Source organism: Cupressus sempervirens, chromosome 4, assembly GCF_028749045.1.
Source record: "Cupressus sempervirens isolate cs-2001-9-10 chromosome 4, ASM2874904v1, whole genome shotgun sequence".
NCBI classification, from domain to species: domain Eukaryota; kingdom Viridiplantae; phylum Streptophyta; class Pinopsida; order Cupressales; family Cupressaceae; genus Cupressus; species Cupressus sempervirens.
In genome coordinates this window covers 26599848-26621291 of record NC_143121.1, presented here as the reverse complement: position 1 = coordinate 26621291, position 21444 = coordinate 26599848, and the positions used below count along the sequence as shown (strand labels likewise).

The 21444-nt window shown below is 37.2% G+C and overlaps 1 protein-coding gene across 6 annotated transcripts in view; it reads left to right on the top strand.

Annotated features, from left to right (window-relative positions):
- LOC149559765 (uncharacterized) overlaps positions 1-21444 on the top strand; it is a 73726-nt gene that overhangs the window by 21434 nt on the left and 30848 nt on the right. For 3 of the 6 annotated variants that reach the window (XM_089824279.1, XM_089824281.1, XM_089824280.1), the window contains 4 exons: positions 3014-3167; positions 3348-3665; positions 3901-4390; positions 4900-5105. In XM_089824279.1, coding sequence (XP_089680405.1) covers positions 3363-3665; positions 3901-4390; positions 4900-5105 — 999 coding nt within the window. In that variant the 5' untranslated portion in view covers positions 3014-3167; positions 3348-3362. The remainder of the gene's footprint in view (positions 1-3013; positions 3168-3347; positions 3666-3900; positions 4391-4899; positions 5106-21444) is intronic. The other 3 variants (XM_089824282.1, XM_089824284.1, XM_089824283.1) reach the window with 1 other exon arrangement.

The window sequence follows — 21444 nt, the reverse complement described above, 5'->3', positions numbered from 1 at the left end:
TTTGGTCAAGTGGACTTGGACAAAGGTAGAAGACATGTTGAAGATGGTGTGGTTAATCACACATCTAAATGAGCAACTAGTGAAGAGTTATGAAGGCTGTGAGCCGACAATTGTGTATAATATTGTGAAACAATGTAATATTGTAATGTAACGTGTAAATGTAATATCTTAAGTTGGTCCTATATTATTATTGTAAATTGAGAAGCCTCAAGCCCGACTCAATAATTTATTCTAGGACTTGCTATAAAGGAAGGATGATTTCCTTGGTTGTAATCATCCAGTGCGGATAATATGTAATCAATGAGATACTGTATTGTGCGAACTTACATGTGAATATCTTTTGGATCAGAGAAGTGGTTAGTGTAGTTGATGCACGATGAGCTTACAAGGAACTATATTTGGCGAAGAAGTTGTTGTTGGACAGTGTTGATGTACAATTGTATTATTTAGTGAGGATAGTATAAAGGCTATTTGGACAGTGAGTTCAGTGGTTTTCTTATCAACTCTTAATAGGATTGGAATCTCCTAACATTGATTCAAAGTCCCCTAACAGGGATTGATATGTACTGATTGTATTTCATTGAATCCTAACAGGGTCCATCCTTTCACAAAGAACTTTTATATTAATACATCATTTTGTGGGTACCATCCCCATTGGGGTTTTCCCTTTGATCAAGGGTTTCCCTAGTTAACATATCCGGTGTTATTGTGTATGGTTATCTTTTTGTGGTTGTTGCATCTACTGTTTTCATATTTAAGAATTAATAAGGATATTGAGAGTTGTTTAAATTGCATAACCGATTCAATGCTCCCCTCTTAGTTATCTTGGTGGACATACTTTCTAGCAGGGGGATGGCTAGGGCATGGAAGCGAGGGGATGACGGGGTAGGGAGGGGTATTGTAAACTGTATATATAGAACTTGAATTGTTAGTCATGAAATGACGATTCAATATAACTTACCAAATTAAAATACTTGAACATAAAATAATTGCAATATGAACTAGAACCATTGGACATTCAACATAGTAACATAGTACATACCCAGTAGTAACAGTCAAAAATCAAAATTCAATTACCCATCCTAGAAGCAACATGGTTGTGGAATGGTGGAGGTGGGGTAACTTGGGTATTTTAAGTCCTAGTGCGAGGATGTCTTGGGGATGGGTACTTCAAGGTTTGGGAGGGGGTACGAGACCTTGTGTTCACTTGTTACTAAATTTTACTTTAGAAAGGGAGCATTACAAAAGCCTATGCTACTTACACCTTTTTGTCACATGCTTATTTAAATCCTATGTTATTTGGGGACGTGTTTTTGGCTTTAAGCCTTGGGTTTCAAAATCAATCTTTGTTTTGGGGACTTGGGGATGGCCGGAAACATTTCCAAGTTGTCCCCACCCATAGAGGAAAGTTGGAAATGCGTCTCTGAAACTTTGGCAACTGTCAACACATTTCCAGCTGGCGTTGACCATCCCATGGACTCCGTAGCTGTTTCCCATTTGTTCCAGGGATGGCTTGAAGTTTCTGATTTCAAAATAAAATTTAGTTTTAAAAAAATTAATAAATGACGATTTTTGCCCATTCCAAGAGCCCATGTTTTGGAAGTAATTAAAATAATAAAATATGTTATATTTAACATAACATATTTGGGAAGTTTATTTTTTTGGAAGTTGTCACAAGCTCAGCATCTAACTATGACTGAAAATTCAAACTTCTGTTGAACAAACCAGCCCTGAAAATGATTGTAAATTAGACTTCTCTATGATATTCATATTGCAGACCTGGAAATGACTGCCGCTGGGTTGAGGAATACTCAAATTGTTTCCAGCTTTGGTAGTGCTCTAATAGCAGCAATAAGCACCCAGAAATACACTGTTGTAGTTTATTACTACTAGTCTACCACGAAGAAGATGGCTGCTACATGTATAGGAATGGTTTGGCACAATAAATTCAATTCTTCTCCACAAACCACAAGCAAGGGCTCTGAAGTCTAAATATATCACCCTGCTATGGCAGATTGATTCGTTCAATACCGACCAGTAGATTGATTCGCTCATTTGAGTTTTTTGATGTCATCCTATGTTCTTATTCTTAGATGACGATTCAATTTGATGCTATATTCTATATTGATTTGATGAATGGAATTGATATTTTAAATTATGTTGCTATGATGAATGCGACAATGTTATGTAATTCTGAAATCAATGAATACATACATACATATATACACACTCACACTCTCACACACACACAGGTGTCTCCTGCTGTCCCTTGCTCTGGGGAAAAAACACATCTTGGAAATCCATTTCCCCATCCTGGAAAGTTGGGGTAGCATAGTTTAAATCACTTAAAAACTTAGTAAATTAGAAGGGGACAATTTAACTCTTTTGGCTAGGAGCCACTAAGTGCATAAGAAGCATGACTAGAACTCAGATTCACATAAAGTTGCATAAAAAATGCACCCTCAACTTAAAAATAGATGAGAATACAAGCCTAAGAGTTCACACTTACTCAGTAATGCTCCAGGTCTTCTTCTTATTAGGTAAACCAGGGAAAGGATAGCCAGTGCACTAGTTAAGCCTCACAGTTTAGTTTGCAAAATTGTTTTCTGTAGAACTGAAATTTTGGAAAACTTGAAAGAGTTCCATGAGTTTAACAGATTTTCATCATATTACAAAAGAGTTGAGTTAGTTTTGTTCAAATTTGCTTTCACTTAAAACAATTTTTTTGAATTGAGTAGTGGTAAAAATCAAGGCTGAGAAGCTCTTTTAGTTCTTTTCATATTTGCCTAAATTAGGAACTTCTTTGGCAAACTGAAAGTTTGACAAAATTAAGAAAAAGAAAAGTTGTATGTAATTGCTAATATTCTCCACATATAACAGAAGAGAGAGCGTAGCTTTGTTTAGCGTTTCCTAGTTTTGGGATTTTTAGCATTGAAGTGATTTTTTTGATCAATTTTACTAGAGTGATTTGTACACAGGTCTGACTTAGCGCTCAAATGTTATTCTTTTGCAGAGGTTTGAAGTTTGGACAAATTTAGCAGGTTTTAGCTTTGGTTGCATTTGAGTGCTCCTGCCTTTGTTCTGCTTGGTTCAAGGCATTTCAATTTTGGTAAGTCAGTTATCAAGAAGATTATATTGACGTTTCTACAAGCCAGAGCTTTGTTAAGGTAGGTCAAAATTGTTGACAAAGAAATTTTTAATTTTGGGATATAATTTTGCCTGAACTGGCAGTAATACAGTTTTCTATAAAACTAGATGATCATTTTGTGTATGCAGATTGTAGATATTTGAGAAGTTTGTAAAACCATTGATTTTTTTCTTCTGCTTGTTTTAACTTTATTTTAAAGCGATATAAATTCTCAATGGTGAGTTTGGAAGCTGTCCCTGGAACTCCTGATGGCTCTGTGAATTCTTCAACCTTTCGCAAAGAAGGTCCTGTTCTTTGTTTCATCAACAAACGCCTGAGAGCTCTTAAGAAAAAGCACAATCGTATTCTCCAAATTGAGGAGAACAAATTAAAGGGAAAAACTATCAACAAGGAACAGGAAGATGTTCTCCGGTCCAAACTTGGTGTGTTGACTCTTATTGATGAATTGGAGAAGTTTAAGCAACCACTCAGTATTGCCGTGAAGGAAGAATTTGCAGAAAGGGAGAGAGAATTGATGGTAAAGAAAATTTTGATGACTTGTATCTGCCTATGGGCTATTTTCTTCTCATGAGAAATCATCAGATTTTTTTATATAACATATAAAATCTTAAGGAAATTGGAAAATAGATACATTATTATTAGCAATAAGAAATTAAAAACTTAATAGTTGAGAGTATCTGTTGTGATTTCCAACTTCCTAAATATGTAAGGTTCTTTTTAAATTTCCCTTGTTGACGGTATCTCTTTTTCAGAGACGAGATGAAGACAATAGTTCTGCAAATGAGGCAGGAAACAACAATGCTAACAGTGAAATAATAGAGGATGCAGAGACTGACAGAAACGATGTTCTGCCCAATGGATGCTTAGAGGAAACTGGCAAGGCATTGGAAGAGGGCCTTATTGTGAATGATGAAGCCCCTGATTCACTTGAGGGCCTCTTAAAATTTCTGTATTTTGCTCAACTATTTCATGTCACTTCTCATGAAGGATTTGCATCAATGATGTGGACGAAAATGCATGAAAGAATATCTTGTCTTTCTTATGATTTTGTTACAGAAGATGCGACAGATCATTTGAGAGAAGATGATCTTGATGCTCTGTCATTCCTTGGTTCATTGTTGACATCAAGGCCATTTAATACAACAATATCTCACAAGGATGCCCTCCAGAACTGCATTCATCATGCACAACAGTGGCTATGCAACTCGGACCAGCCTATTCATCCAGACATTCCTATTTCTTGTATCCTTGAGAGGTTGTCAAAGCTGTTACTTGTGCACATTTTTTTCATAGTTGGATAGTGGAAAATTCTAAACAATTAAATCAGTATATTTTTTCTCGTAGTGCAGATTTGCCATTTCATACAAAAAAACCATTTTCTTAGGCTTTTAGATTTGAAGTGCAATCGCACATTATTATCGATTATTTATTACTAAATTTATTTAAATGTGATCACAGTTAAGCTCTTCTATTTACCTGGTCCACTCTACTGTCAGATAACAGAAAAGTAACAAAACTTTTTAGTATGTTTTGTAGGATGTTCCATCACTTTGGTCTTATAAATTATTTTTCACAGAGAATTTAGTAACAATAGTTTTCAAAAATCATTATTTTTTCATGTTAGAATATCATATTATCATATGTTTTTAGGTGCGTTTTGCATTATTGCAATTGTTTTCTATTTATAAAGATGGTCCATGGTAAATTGAGTTCTTAGGATGTTCTATATGTTTTTGTTAACAAATTTGTAGACTCAGGTTTGAGAGAGAGACTAAACAGAATTACTTCATCGGAGTATTTTGTCATGACTCCCGAAATAAAGATACTCAGTCAGCAGGCTGCATCTGCAGTGGCACCAGATGTTTCTTTATATGTTCCTAATGTTTTATCAAATCAGTCTTCTACAGAAGGTGACATTCTTCAAATGGAAGGGGAACCAAATTACTTTCAGTATCAAGTATGTGTACTCCCTCTTACAGAAACAATTTTTGTGTGAACCTACTCTTTTATTTTTTAGTATCTTTATTCTGCAATGCCAATTTAACTGGAGAGCACTATATTATTTGGCATCTTTTAAGTTAAATTTTCAGGTTGTCTAGTTCTTTTGACAACTACATTCTTGATGTCTTGTGGTTCCCTTTTGGAACTCCTGCTACAAGTATTTATATAAATGAATTTACATCAAGTATGGTTCTTTATTTTTTTGTTGTAACTTACTCCTTCCACTTCTCATTATCAAGTCTTACGGAAAACTATGGGCGTGTGAATGATTTATATAAATATTGAATGAGCCTCGATATCGTCTACAAGAATACAATGTAGTTACCAGGAAACGACATTATCAGAAGATGAAATGCCTGTTAAGATTATTCAAAGCATGGTTCTTTATTTTTTGTCTGCAACTCACTCCCTCCATTTTCAATATTAAGTCTAAGAGAAGACTATTGCTCTGTGAATTATGTAGTTTGAATGAGCTTTGATATCTGTCTACTAGAGTATAATGTAGATAGCAGGAAATTCCATCGTAGAAACATATTGTATCCCCATCCTCCAACCCACAATTTCTGGTGGTTATGAATAATATGTAATATAGCCATCGTCTTATCTATTGCCTTGCACAACCTAATTTGATTGGCATCGCTGTCCCTGTACCGGTATTCCCCTGCATCACCTGGTAATTATGGCCGACAATTGCTTTTACCTTTGCCAGTTTTGAATGTGAACGCTGTTTGAAACCTTTGCTGATCTGTGGGAGTGTTGGTTGTTTGTGTCACACTGAAGTTTAAGATTTACTGTTTTGCAGAATGATGAATCTATGAGATCTAAAGATGGTTAGCCAAGTTTTGATATCAAAGACCTTTTAATGTTATGGTAGCTATAGTTGGATTCCTTAAAGTTGATCTAGATAACATAAAGGTTGTGATAATATAATTTATTGTGATACAATTATTTTAATGTAATTATTATAATAATATAACTATATTATTTGATTAGATTATTCTTGAGATGATATAATTATTGATAATATAATAATTGTATTATTATTTAATATAATTATTATACTAAAAAATAGTAATAATTATACCATATCATATATTATATTAAGGGAAGAGTGGTGACCCTTAGGGAATGGGCACCACCAATAAATATAAAGGAAGAATAATTCTTAATCTCTCATTATCCAACAATACACACACAATATCTTATCATAGACAATCTGAAAAAATCAACATGGTATCAAAGTGGGTTCCCTACTGACCTCTGAGATTTCATGATGAAATGATAGCTTGTATCGTGTGTTTTAGGTAGGGATAAGTTGAGGGATTTGAAATATGATTAAACTTTGTGTGTGGGGTCCACCAAAGATTTTAATAATGCCAAAGATGATAATTATTTGGCATAATAATATAAGATTATTTGTCGTGCAGAAAGCTGCTCATTATCGAGGATCATCCAAGAATATTACTTGATGAATTATATTTTTGTATTTGGTGCCTCTGCAGAATATATTGCGTTTATACAAAGCTGCATGCTTAAATATTAAAATTAAAGGGACTCTTAATATTTGCAAATAATAATTTTAAGTATAGTGGAGTTGATAGTCATAACTGATATCAAACTCCAATATGAATTCATACTCCATCATTGGAAGATTGTTTGAGGCTCTATGTGATTTAGCGATGGGAATATGGGGGATTGGGAGAATATTAGTGTTTGCAAGTGAATATAGCAGCATGAGTCTCCTCCTGGAACACAAAGTAATGTTGCAAGCATGGAAGATTGTTTCTTTTATATCCTCAGCCTTTATGGAGCATTTGCTTAGATTTGGGCAGTGTTCAAGGAGCCCTTTTGACATCTGTGGGAGGGCCATCAGAATCTGTATGATCTATTCATTCAGGAAGATTCATCAGGAAATGAATCCATGATATATTTTCATTTGGTGTCCAAATTGCTTTCCTTGAACTCTCCGATGATTTGTCTGTCACCTTGCATGAGAAAAAGAAAATATAAGGGTAAGGGGAAACTCCAAGTTGGGAGGATTAATGTGGTGGGAATCACTTGGCCAGAGGATTTCCACCAAACACGATTTAGCTTTCTCCTTCAATAATTTCAAACATTTCTGTTGTTATCATCAAATTTCCTTTGAACTAGCATCCTTCATCTCCAATTCTTGTTTAGAATTATAAAAATGGAGGGGTGGAATTCTTGACATGGGAGGAATCCATGGGTGGAAATCCTAAGATTAGAGAACTTCCACCAAGTTCATTGCCTTCAGCTTTGTTGGCTTACGTCTTTCCAAAACTTCATCGTTGTCACTTTAACTCTAACATTCTTCATCTCTAACACTAGTTGGAGCTGATTTTGGTGCAATGTAAAAAGGAAAATTGGGTCTGGGAAGATTAATGTGGTGGGATTTCCACCAAACATGGATTTTGCCACTTAAGACTCCCAAAACGTGCCATTTCACCCCTTCATGTAGTCCTTTCATTTATTTTCAAGTTGCTGAGGAGAAGAGTGGAAATCCTAAGGAGAGAGGCTTTCACCTAGTTAATAATTGCAGTAGTTATCTTTAGGAAAATCACCATTCATTAAAAGCGTAACTCATCATTAAGAGGGGGCATACTTGTAAGTTTGGTTCAAAATCTTTCTTCCCTCAACCAATAAAAAACATCTCACCTCTTGACAAAATTCTGCCCCTTTCTCTAAGAGTTAGGCAACAAGACAGCTTCAAAATGACACCTAAAACCCTTGCACAAAACCTAGAACTTGACAAAATTGACCTGCCATAGCAGGAGCAAAAGATGAAAGAGGTGGTCCCCATTTGCAATGTGGCGATGGGGTGAAAACTCACAATAGGGCTTCCGGCAAGTCTCATTGGATCGAAGTTTGACATCATTTAGAGTAGTTATATTGGAAGTTTTCTTTTCCTATGCAACAACTGACATCAGAATGAACATCTATTTGATTGTGTACATGCAGTAATTGTTTGCTGATTATTTGTTCTCCTTTCATTCCCATTACTTGTGTATCTCAAGTTAAGAGAAATTGGAAGTGCATTTTCATTATAAACTGTAATGGGCACACACCGGTTATTACTTTATGGAAGACTTTGCAAGGAAGCTCTGATACCACTGTAATGGACACCCAAGAATGCCCAAAAGCTGAATCAACTACTGAAATTATATTAATTTTAAAAATGTTACAATCAAGTACAAAGAGACGTATTCCAAAGGCCAAACCCTAAGGGAATGACGTCTAGAATGTTACAACAGAGAATGAACGTCCTCTATTGCCAAAAAAGAGTGTGATTCACACATCCAAGCTCTTATCAAATGCAAGTCATAATCATCCGATACAATAATCTCATGCTAAACAACGAGACTCTCACCCCTATTTATCCTATTCCTTCACCCTTGTAGAAAGAACTAAAACATTAATTAATTGCAAGTGCTAGAAGCTTCCCCCTTCCAATAATTAATGCACTCTCTAGAAACTCCTCTCTTGCAATAATTAATTGTGCTTCTAGAGGCTTCCACCTTTCCAATAATTAATACACACTCTAGACACATCTCCTTTGTAATACAATAATTAATTAAATTAATTAAATATAAAGCCACCTTTTAATTTTAATTGAATGACTTTATAAGAAATTAATTTAATTTCTTCTTATCCTCCACTTAGACTTTGGAGAACGTGAAGGCCAAAAGATGGGATCATTACATGTGTGTAGGACATGATATAGGTTCTGATTTGGATGGTTTCTCGTTAGTCTTGGTTATCTTTTAGGATGTTTAGTTTCATTTATATTAGATTTGAGATTAGCTGGAGATTGTGGTCACTGGTTTGTGTTCATGTATGTCATGTGAGAGATGACGTGGTTATTCCTTTATCTCTTTCCTCTGTTGGTTGTGGAGAGCTTGGGAGACTGTTGGAGATCTTTTTATGAGAGTTGTTATTGTAGGTTATTGGTTGGTGTTGTAGATGTCTTTGAGACTACATGGATTCAGTTCGTTAAGATGTTGTGAGTGGATTGGTTACAGATTTGACATTATTTTTTGCAGTGGGAGCTTCTTGGTATATATATGATAGGTATTTCTCTTGAGGCTTGTGATTACAAGTTACAGATTGGATATGTTGATAATGTGAGATTCACTTGGTGTACCTTTGGAGGTATGGATAATTGGATGGGTTTGACACTTGCTATGGGTGTTATTTAAGCTATGGATATTCTGACAGCTATGGATACATGTGATTACCTTTGGATCGGGTTTTTTGTGCTTGGCATTTTAGTTGGTACAAAATTTTATGATCTTCTAATGTGATAGGTTAGGTGACTTTCTCTTTGGATGGCTTCTATGTATGTTCGGTGGCATTGGCATAATAAAAGGTGAGATCATTCATGTTTGAGATGCTAGATACTTTGATTTCGTTGCGGCTACTAGGATGGAGTACATGGTGTACTTTGATCCATGATGGTGGACGTGCTAGAAGGGATTGTTCCCTTGTTCATTTATGTGGCTACAAGTTGACCCTATGCAATAGGTACAAGAAGTGGGAGTTTGTTTTAATTATAGGTTTTGCACACATTGCATAATATTGTTATATTGTATTATTTTATTTTATTATATAATGTTGTATCTAGGAGCACCTAGATAGACGTATAACATGTAAAGATTCTCATGGGATATACTTGATGAGTTGTATTGTAATATTGCGATAATATTTCATGTAATTATATAATATTGGGAAAAACAATTAAATTTTCAATATTAAATGTGGGGTCAATGGTTTAGGTAGCACATCGTTTTAGGACATGGTTTATGTAATACCACTTGGTGGTTTTGTGGGACTTGCTACTATATAAGCAACTACAAGGGTAGTTGTTGTGTGAGGAAGACAAAAGCAAAAAAAAAGAGTCAAGCAGGACAAAGCTTGACAGGTTCACCAAGGGAGCATTTGTGAAGGTTGGAAGCATGGCATGGGATGTGTGGATTCATGCTTGTTGATATGAATTGCTTGGTTGTGGCTATGGCTTTGAAGGCTTTTATGGTTGTATTGCAATGGTGTTTTTGCTGAATAATAATACATGGTGATAAATACTTTTGGAGGCTGGGTTTTTCCCTCAATGAGGGTTTCCTAGAGTATATCATGTCACATTTTTGTGGGTATGTTGCCTATTCTCTTGTATGTGGATTTCAATTACATATTTATTTAAGACCTATTATGGGTTATGTGGAAACAAATATTCTTAGTTGCAAGCTTCCTTACAATATAAGTACTCCATGTTATGTTGCTTGAAGAGGATTCAGTGTCCTAAGGCTTCCTCAAGATGGAGAAGAAGTGAAGTCAGAAACAAGCCCTTTTTGGTGCGCATCGAAGTTAACTTTCCCATTTTCCAAAGGCACATTCTATGAAGTATGAAGGTGATTTCCACATTTTGAAGATGTTTGGAGCGATTTCAAGCAAGGAAGAACTATTGGCAAAGTGCCCCAGAGCTAAAAATGACAAACTTATTCTTCGTTGAGAAATCACCCTTGCAAGTGCGATCTGAACAGTAAAGCACCCCGGAAGGCATTTTTTTGAAAGTGCAGATCTTGCTTGTTTTATGGAGTATGGATGTTGGATTTTGTGGCCCATTAAATGTTTTAAGACTTTTTGAGAAAAAATGAATCATTTTTGGAATGTCTTAGAGCTAGAACTGACAATGTTGGAAATTGGTTGTTTCTAGTGCGTGGTGGCTTGTTGGAGCACCCGCGAACCTCATTTTTTGAAACAAGCATTTGATGAAGTGTATAAATGATGCATCTTAAGTCATCACTTCCTAGAGGTATGTAGAGGCATCCTGAGCGAGAAAGATCAATCCTTGGAGTGTCTCAAAGACATGAATAGCGATTTCGGAGTTTGGTCATCTTCAATGTGCTAGAGTACCTACGACTTTCTTTCTCTGAAAGAGCACATTTGATCAATTGCATGAGGTATTCATATGAAGATTTCATCCTTTGAAGATTCTTAGAGTAGGATCGAGCCAGGAATCCATTCAGATGAGCGAGTTTCAATTAAGCTTGAGTTGTGTTGAAGTTGCATCATTTTAGTTACTCCTCCGCCGGAGGAGCACCTTATAAGCTGCTATTTCTACAAAGCATACTTGGAGTATATCTTTTGATAGTGGGAATGAATATCCTTTCGAGGATTCTCATAGCATGCTTCCCCAAGTAAAAGTGCTTGAGTATTGAAGGATTTCGAAAGAATAGAAAGCAAACTTCTCCCTACTTGAATAAGAAGCCCGAAGACCACAATCTTAACAAAAGTAAATTAAAGCAGAGGTGAGGCTTCTTTCCCAACTAAGCCAAAATACATTGTTTTCTTAAGAGTCATATTCTCTTATGATAAGCTACTCCTTTGAAACCTAGTGTAAAGAAGAATCAGAAACACTCATTTCCCGTTACGCCAAAGCTTAAATTCTAAAACTCATTGTATGACTCCCCATTAATGGTGGATTTGATATGGAAAGTAGCCGTTAACCTACTAAATTAAATGCAAACCAAATCGTTGGACCATTAAAAGAAAAATCTGAGTTAAGGGTCCGTTTCTCACTCATGTGACATAGGAAATCCAATGCCCTATGTTCAAATTTTAATTCAATAAGATCACATCGCTGGTAAGTTCACTTCTTCATCTTGCAATGAGCACAATTTCATGTTAAGCACAAATTTCTCTTGTTTTGTGTGCTATAAAGTGAGTGGTAGGGAGAATTGGTGGAATTGATAGATTGCCAGGTCTTGAAGTGAGGTAACGAGCTATAGAAACATGTCTTTTAGATTTTACAATCTCAGAGATCTGCATAGAAGACTCAACGCTCAACCCATTCATCCCATCACTTCGAATCTAAAAGAAAGTGGGCTAGTAGAGGCTGTTGGTTTTCCAATAGCCATCTAGGCACTAGAGCTCATTAAGGAGTGCATAACCAGATATAACCCAATAACGAAGCAAATTATGATGCAAGACAACTTGGTCTTACACACATTTGACAGAGGTTTAATGCAGAGGTGCATTCAGGATTCTAGAAACTATTGAATTCTGTGACATAGATCTCGGGTCGAGCGCCTCCATGTTCAATGAAAAGAAGACTTTGAGACATTCTGATGACATGGTTCCTACCACCGAAGAGCAAGAAGAGTAAGCTTCCCAAGACCTTGTTTAGAACTAGTCTCGAGAGGGAAATTGTAGACATTCTAGCCTCGTTACTAAAACTAAAAGGTTATGAGGAAGTTCTAAATTTTATGGAGCACTGTTTCTTTCTGGTGCAAGCAGTTTGTGCGGATGACCAATACATTGATTGGGCCCAAATTATCTGTGATGAATTGACTAGTTGGATGGGGCTCGACCATGGTATATAAGCAATTCTATATGTCTTCCTATCTTATATATGTCTTGGAAACACATCCTCTATGGCTTGGTTTGCCATGCATTGAAGATTTTGATGAGACCACAAAAGTTTATGACTTCTAGCCTTGCTTGCAGTTGGAAAAGAGTTATGAGGAGTTTGTAAAGGTGAATGATGCCTTCACTACGAGGCCATGTAGAGAGCTTCAAGGATGCCCAGAGAAGATTTTCACCATGTTGCCCAAGTTTCAATCATATCATTTTTACTTTAGGGTTTGAAGTTGAGTCAAGTATCAATGTTTTGAGTCCGAGTCTAGATTGCCCATAGGATGGCCTTTCTTCTCATCTTTCCTTTTAGCTAACTAATGCGGGATTTCATATGACCAAATTCCTAGTCCATGGCTAGGTGATAGGTTTTGGGAGGGTTTGTCATGCATTTTCCTGATGAGAAGGTCTGGATGTTTCTAATAATTCATAATTCCTTATTCCTAATCATGTCTAAGGCAAAGATTCATGTTGAAAAGCAACTCTTCATCTTTGAAAGTTTCTAATTCCATGGTCAAAGATCTATATCTAGAGAAGGATACATTATCACGGGCATATATAGAGCAAATGCAACAGAGGACATTGAAGATTGAGGCCAAAGATTAATATACAGACAACAAGCACAAGTCGAAAGCAAGATCAATTGATTTGAATACAGATTGAATACTCAAAAACGTAGAAATGGCGAAGAACACGGTCAATGGTGGCGAAGACCAAGGTTTGAAATTGGATTGACGAATCAAAACACGTCTGATCATCCACATCACCAAGTTGAAAACTCAATTGAATGAAAGAATGCTTGCTATTGGCTAGTTGAAATGTCAAACACTTACTTGTCAGATCGGGTCCCAATTAAAATATTAAACGAAAAGAGAATGCATTCAATCGTCGAATCTTACAAGATCGACGTCCGTTGCTTTTTTGCTTTTCAAAGATGCTTGAGGTTTAGACAATGCGAAAAAGCTACTATTCGACACGTGGAGCTGTGGGGCCAAATTTAGTTTGTGAGCCGCAAAAAGGTAAATGTAAGAATGGGTGTCAGATTGGCATATTGCGATTGGATAGATTCTCTGACAGTGACAGAGGTGGGTCAGTTTTGCAAGCATCGTCACATCTTGAAAGAACAACGCACAATACTTCCCCACATTCTGGAAGTGCTCGAGAAATAAACAATGGGGGCAAGTGACAATGAGACGTGTCCGGTGGGCCATCACTTTTCACGAAGCACAATCAAAGTCTAGTCACGAGGTGCCAACAAAGCAAACCAGTCCGATGTTAGACAATAAAAGTTTGTTATTTGTTTGCCATGGTGTACCTAGTTGGAAAGAGGGACCCACGCCGCGAAGTAAAGAAATTTAACATCATTCTGTTATCATTGTCAGATTGGAAAGAGATTCACAGTTGTCGCTATTTCGCTATACAAAGTTGCTTGACTGTTATTCTTAGCGACAAAACAACAAGAAGACACGTGTACTCGGTGGACCCATGTTGGACACCATAAAGGAAAATCTCAACGTTTAAATCATGATCGTTGATTTAACATTGACAGTCAGAATTTGAAAATGCAGTGAACGTTGGAATATGAAATTTGCGTAGTTGGTGCCAAACAACAAAAGATGAAGAATAAACGATTTTCATAGGGTTTTCTGAGATCACAAGAAGCTGAAAGGTCATGGAGTATTTTTCAGGAATATCTCTATTTCAGAATCATCAATGGAGAAGATGTCACGTCACATTTTATCCTCATTATATTTTCTATTTGTGACTATTGCTCTGCCAGAATTAAGAAATGATAGAGAACTATAAATGTAATCTCATTTGACATAACAGGTATGGTTTTGTAATTCCATTTGCAGTATTTGCTTTTCATGTTTTGTGGTCCATGCATCAGATAGCTTTGCACTTGGAGTTGAAAGATGATTGTGTATGATCTTGTAAATAATCAGATGGATTCCACTTCGTTTTGATTTTTGTAGTATAATAATTCCATTTGTTGCATCATATATGGTTTTGTTTCTTCTCTTGATAGTTTCATACATGTTAGATAATCCATTGGAGATTGAAGGATAATATATGGAAACTGAAGGATAATATATGTGAATCTATTAGATACTTGTTGAATTCCATTTCATTCAAGGCTAATAGATAAAGTAATTCCACTTGCCCTCATATGTATTATCCTTTCTTTCCTACTTCTGCATTCAAATGAGTAATTTGCATTTAGAATAGAATTAGAAGGTAGAAAATATTAAGATAATCTACTGCAATCATTCCATTGAGTGTGATAGGTTATTCATATACGTCTTGCCTGAGTTGTTTGTGCCTACAAACAATTGGGTTATCTTTTACTACTCTTGAGTGTGATAGGTTATTCATATACGTCTTGCCTGAGTTGTTTGTGCTACAAACAATTTGGTTATCCTTTATTGCTCTCAGGTTAAGAGCTTTTGATGTCAAGACTTCTGATCTCTTAAAAACATATTCTTTGTATATCATTGCAAATCATAGGGAGCTGTACCTAATCAATTCAGAGGTTAGTGATAAAGTATATATACTTACCCATTTGTTGGTAAACATCCTTTTGTTTCTCCAAACATTAGGTATCAAAGAGTCAAGATTATCAAATCTAATAGGGGAACAAATTGTTAACCAACACACTACAAGTTATTTCGGTAGTCACTCAATTTGGGTGCTGGTTTATTCAATTTCCAGCTTTCTCCTACATTAGAATCAGCGGATTCCCATGGAGACTACCAAGGTACCTTGAAGATAAGATAGTTTTAATTGATTTATGTAGACAAGTGTTAGGAGTTAATACCTTGTGTTCAATAGTTAAGAAAGTGGGAACCCCTTTCCCAATTGTCATTGGAGCATATTCATGTGCATCTAGATTTGATGCAAGGAATTTGTTAAAGGCCTTTGAAGGAAAATGTAAGATGAAGGATTATCAAGTGATAAGGCCTCAGTCTGATCTTGTGAATTATGTAGGGGACAATCTTCAGCTTGGCTCCAGTTTCAAGCATGTACTTGACATTGAAGATTATTGGGCTGATTGCTACCTTGAAGTCCATACCCAAGAAAAGTTCTGGTCGAGGCTCACAATTGAGCAAGTGAAGTTATATAAGGTCAACATTGATGTTAGTGATGTTGAAGATGATGGTTCTCATGTGCAGTCTTCTACTGATGAAAGAGAGATGAAAGACAAACCTATTTTGTCTACTCCACCTAAGGGCCCAATAATTGACAATATGGAGGTTCTCATGGATGTAATCATAAAAAAGGACTGATAAGTGGGTAGAGTGGACGAGTGCCAGAAAAAAGAGAACGAGAGATACAGGTTCATCTGCTAGTGTATCTGGAGGAGCTCAAACGACTTCAGCACCTACTTCTACCATTGCAACTACCACTTCTGCATCCATGGGTGCTTCTCAATCAGTTGGAGGAGGAGACCAGTCTCCAGAGAAGAATGTTCAAGTTACTCCTACTCATGGAGGAGGTTCGCTGCCAAACATTGGAAATGTTGAAGATACAAAGGCAGAGAAAGAAAAGGAACAATCAACAACCAAGGACTCCTCTACAATTCCAGTGATCAACCTAGACGGGGATAGCAACCAGCCAAGTGGTGGTCTTGATGGAGATCAACAAGTTCAAGAGACTCCACAATAGCAACAAGAACAAGCAACTGATCAAGGTAATCCACCCGCTCACTTTGTAACTAAGACTGTAACGTTTCCTTTCTTTATCTAGAAGGAGACTCCTCCAATTGCAAGGAAGTTGTTTGATCTTGTGACGCTACAATCTGCATCTAATGCCCTTGCAACCAACTCTTTGTTGGAGGATACTATTGAGAGGAAGAAGAGAGGGATGGAGGACAGTGTCCCACCTAAGAATCTCATAGCCTAGGCTATGTAATCACAACCCCTATCCCAGAAGGCTAAGAAGCAGAAGACATTAGCAGCTCTTGCTACTGATGTCAATACAGGGCATATGATCATGGAGATAGCAGAGCCTCAGAAGGGCACATGACATGGGGCCTCCGATGCATGATACCAAGTAAAGACACATGATATGGGGCCTCCAATGCATGATACCATGCTCAACGTATGGAAGTCCTCCAATGTCAAGATTGGACGAGTTGGTGCAGACAAAGGCAACCTTGAAGGCCTAAGAAATTGAATGATTATATCAGAGCTATGCTCGGGCCCCTTGTAATTGTATCAACATATAGTGCTACCTCGAGCACCTTTCTGTAGAGGAAGTAAGAACCTATTGGTGAAGCTACTATGGGAGAGGCATTTTGGTCAAATAGGCCACACATGTACTGATGACTTGAAGGCCCGAGGTCCTCCTTTAATTGAGAACCTTGGAAGTCTAGTGTTAGATGTGGATAAGTTGAGAGAGGCTATATCTAAGCATCAAGTCTCAATGCAAGTGGAAGTTGAGAATCTAACGCAAGAATCGGCCCTGTCATAGGAGGTGTTGGATATGAAGAATGATGTTGCCATTAGTCATGGCATATGGAGGATAGGAAAAGAGCCATTACACCACTAGAAATAATCAGTGGAGTTCAAGGAAGAGAGCTTGGAGAATTCAGAGCAAGAACTAAAAAGTGTATGTAGATTAGTGACAAAGGTGATTGAAAATGATATGTGTACCTAAAAGATTTAAACACTGAATCCTAGGTGGCTCCAAATAAGCAACAGTTGGACATTGGGCGAATGAAATCAAAATACTTAAGAGTTCATTGAAGAAAGAATCAGTCTTGCCAATTTCCAAGACTCGAAGATCTAGAGCTTATTGCAATTGATGGCGTTTTGAAGCAAGCATCAAACAAGCTCCAATCCAAGGTCGCCACAATAGAGGAATTAATAGAAGACTATGACTATTGGGTAGTCAGAGCTGACAACATCTACATACCAGGTATCAAAGAGCTGAAGATAGTGTTGGATGCCATGAAAGCACACAAGGCTAAAACTATAATGCCCAAGAAGAAGAGCTAACACATCCATAAGTGTTACAATTTCTTCTCATGATGCTTCTTCAGTCTGAGTTTTGACAAGTGTCTCTTTGTCTTTCTTTGTCTATTGTAGCCATTTTTGGCAATTCTCCTTGCATTTATGTTGTAATAGATGACTACTAGTCAATCCTAATTTTGGGCTATGCCTCTGTGAATGCTCTGGATTGTAATCATTAATGTAACTGGGCAAATCTCTAAGAGGGCCTAAAAATCGTAATTTTTCGAATGATGAATAGAGGATCGACAAATTTTGGCGTGAACAAACCCTTGTAGCTGTGTCTATTGAGTGAGACTTTGCATTTGCACTAAGATTTGTGCTATTCATGTTAGTTTAGATGTGCATTGGAGTGGAATGTGATTGTTGATGACTCTATTTAAGGTAATAATAATCTATGTGTTCTACCCAATAGTTGGTAATTTGAGCATGCTATCTTTTTCAATTATTTTTCATTTCTCCTTGTCTTGTATAAGTTAGAGTAATTTGCATGTTCATTTTTGTGCAAGGAGTTGGGATATGGTTAATGGGATGTTGTTAAGTTTTAAAAGTAATCCGAGTGTTGCTATAAGCTTAGTAACTTGGGCGATTTGAGTGTTGTCTTGTCATTGATTATATTTCCATCTCCCCTTTAGTTTGCATCAGTTAGTGTAGTTGAGCATATAGAAGATAGAATAGATTGCATATTAGGGGTTAGAGTATGAGAATTGAAAAGTGGTTTACATGCATTCATAGTTGTGCATGATGTGGGCTATTATATTCGTCAATCTGCCTATGTTACTCGAGGCTTTGGGTGACTTAGTAATTTCCTCTCTTACTCTTATGTTAAGAGCATAGCCCAAGTTGGAAGTAGGATCAAATTCATTGCAAATCTTTGCAGAGGGGAGCTGAACCCTTAAAATTCAGAGCTCTGTGATATTAACCATACACTTACCCATTTGTTGATTATAGCTTGTTTTTCCTCCACATTGGGCACATAAAGAGTCAAGGTATAAGCCAAATATTGGGAAGGACAAGCTATTAACCAACGAGTTTTAACTGGCCCCATGTCTTGAACTTCTTTATATTATCAGTTGGGACTCTTTATTCCCTTGTCTGATTACAAACCCATGTTTACTGTCTAAATTTTCGGGGTCACATGTTTTGTGATTCTAAAGAGTTTATCTTTTATTTCTCAAGTCTCTGACCTTTTGCCTAGTGAAGTCCCCTTCTTTATAACATGAAAAGTCTTCATGTGTACAAGTAGTGACTTAAGTCATTGGTGCCCCACACATATACAATAGTCTACCAAAGTTAAGTTTAGTCGTCACCAATGCCATGTACTCGTGTTTAAGTTTTTGCGCTCCCCATGTTTCCGTGTGAGCTAACTTCTTAACATCCCAGCCCTTGTAGGCTAACAAATTGACATGCTCGTGTAAATATTGAGCATGAAGGTTACCCCACAACCCCATGGTGGTAATGAGCCAAGTGTTGGAAGACCTGTAAGACAATAGGATGAAGGAAGATTGACCTTGTGGTTAATGGAGATGCCATCCTCGTGGCCCAACAAATATTAGTGGGTCATTTGCCAAGCCCTTATGGGATTGTAGGTGAGTTCAAAGATGACAAGATGGATGGAGATAATCTACACGCTATGGCCCCGTGAGTACTCTAGCAAAGAGGCATGTCAAGTAGTAGGATATGGCCATGTCTCGTGGTTATGAATGAAAAGAATGTATGCTGTCCTCATGCAGGAAGAATGACGTAAAGGCCAAGTTTGATGTGAGATAGTGGGAAGATTACAAGTGTCTAGTGGGATTAGTTGGGCTAGAGGAAAATATTCCCTGTGGCTCCACAAGAAGAATTAGATGGAGGCCATTGAGCCTATGGGCTTGCAGGAGTAAGAAAGGGCTACAACGTGGTGCCACCATGGAAATTGTGAGTCACCTTTGAAGTGAAACTAATGTTGACTTGGTCAATAGCCAACAATTCCAATCAGATCAATGGTCCAAATTCAAAAGACAAACACAACTACCAAATTCACTACTTGTTCACAAGGTTTGAATTAAATGAAGAAAAGACTGTGGCTTAAGTGCAGTTCAAGTTGATTGAATATTAGTATGATTCCCCAAATTCATTCGCTTGGCATTTAATTGAAGACAGAGCATCTTGTAAATGATTCTTGTATTGAGTAGCGTTTCTTAGCAATGATCAAATAGTAAGTTTTGTCAACTTGTTACTTGTGTTTTCAAGTGAAGAATTGCTCTGCATTAATATTCTTGCTCTATTTTTGGTATAAAATAGAATGTGTCTTATGTTTTAAGCTTTATAACCCTAGTATCTCTAGAAGCCTGAAGTTTATAGCAATGAGTAAATCCAACCAAGTCTTTGCCTTTGGTAGCAAAGAGTGGCCTTTATATCGCAATTTCTTAGACATCCCAAGATGAACCATGGAAATGTCTTATAATTAAGATTTGTGGAGAGAGTCTTGCAAAGAATGTTGAGATGTAAAAATACCTATTTCTGGTTGGAACTTGCTCAATATTTTTATCAAAATGGGTTTGGAGATCCTTGTTTGCAAAGAATGACATTATGACATTATGGGTTCTAGCTAGGTTTCATGATTCATATACCTATGTTATCAGAAAGAAAGACAATTAGTTGTTGGTTGAACTTGGCAGAAGAAGAATTTATGAGGTAATTATGTTGAGTGGGGCTTTTGTAACTAAGATTAATTTGGGTGAAGAAGAAAAGCACTCTAAGAAACACAAAGAAAGTTTAAGATTTGCAGAAGTTCCTAGGTACAAACCAAAGGGACATACAAGTACTTGTAAGCAGTTTAGACAGGGAAATGGCATTATGACTTTGTCAATGTGGATATCTTGAGGGTTCTAGCTAGGTTTTATGATTCATATATATAGGTTTTCAGAAAGAAATACTTCCTTGTTGACTGAACTTGGCAAAAGAAGAATTTTCGAGACTTTTATGCTGAGTTGGACTTTTGCAACTAAGATTTTTGGATGAAGATAAGATAAATTATTAATGTCCAAGTGAGACCACGAGGGTCCAAGAGACTGGAGAATGTACAAGGCAATAACCAGCACCCAGAGCACCACAAGGTGTCCGCAAAAAGAACAAGCAAGAAAGCAAAAGAACAGAGCTAGAAAATACTAAATACTCATCATAGGTGAGAAGTAGGCCAAATCGAAGGATATGGTTTGGGGCGATGTATCCCGGACTGTCTGGAGGATCTGCTGGAAGAAGAGGGAAGCTGCTGAGTGCGTCCTCTGCAAGGCCTCACAGATCTAGTGTGGTCCAAAGAGACAAGGTCGAGCAACTGCTTCTTACGAGTGTGAAGAAAGAGGTGATGGGCAGGTCAGGGGTTTGCCTCGACAGAAACAAAGGCTCTAATGTATGCTCATGAAGTTGCAGGGCCTTTTGGAGATAGAGAGCAAGACACCACTGATTAGTGTAGCTGAAGGAAGAGGAGAGGGACCTGCAGTCTTTGAAAAGACAATGAAACCTCTTCCTAATCTCATAGTAGATAGGACACCGAAAGATAAAATGGATCTCAGATTCCGCCTCCCCAGTGGGGTAGAGGCGGCAAATCCTATCATCCCTGTTAGTTTGGTGGTCAGTTTGAATACGAAGCGGTGAGAGCCCACCCTAAAGGAACCCAAAGAAATATGGAGGTCATGAGTCCAATGGTGAGTGAGGTACTAGGGGTGCACAATAATCCCGTCTTGAATAATCATGTAGTGCTCTGCATAAAAGGCCATCCTTGGGCAGAGTTCCCCTAGAGGGTTCCTATATGTTGCAGCAATATACTGCCTGTAGCTATCAAGCTTGATGTGCTCATTCAGCTTCTGTTGGGAG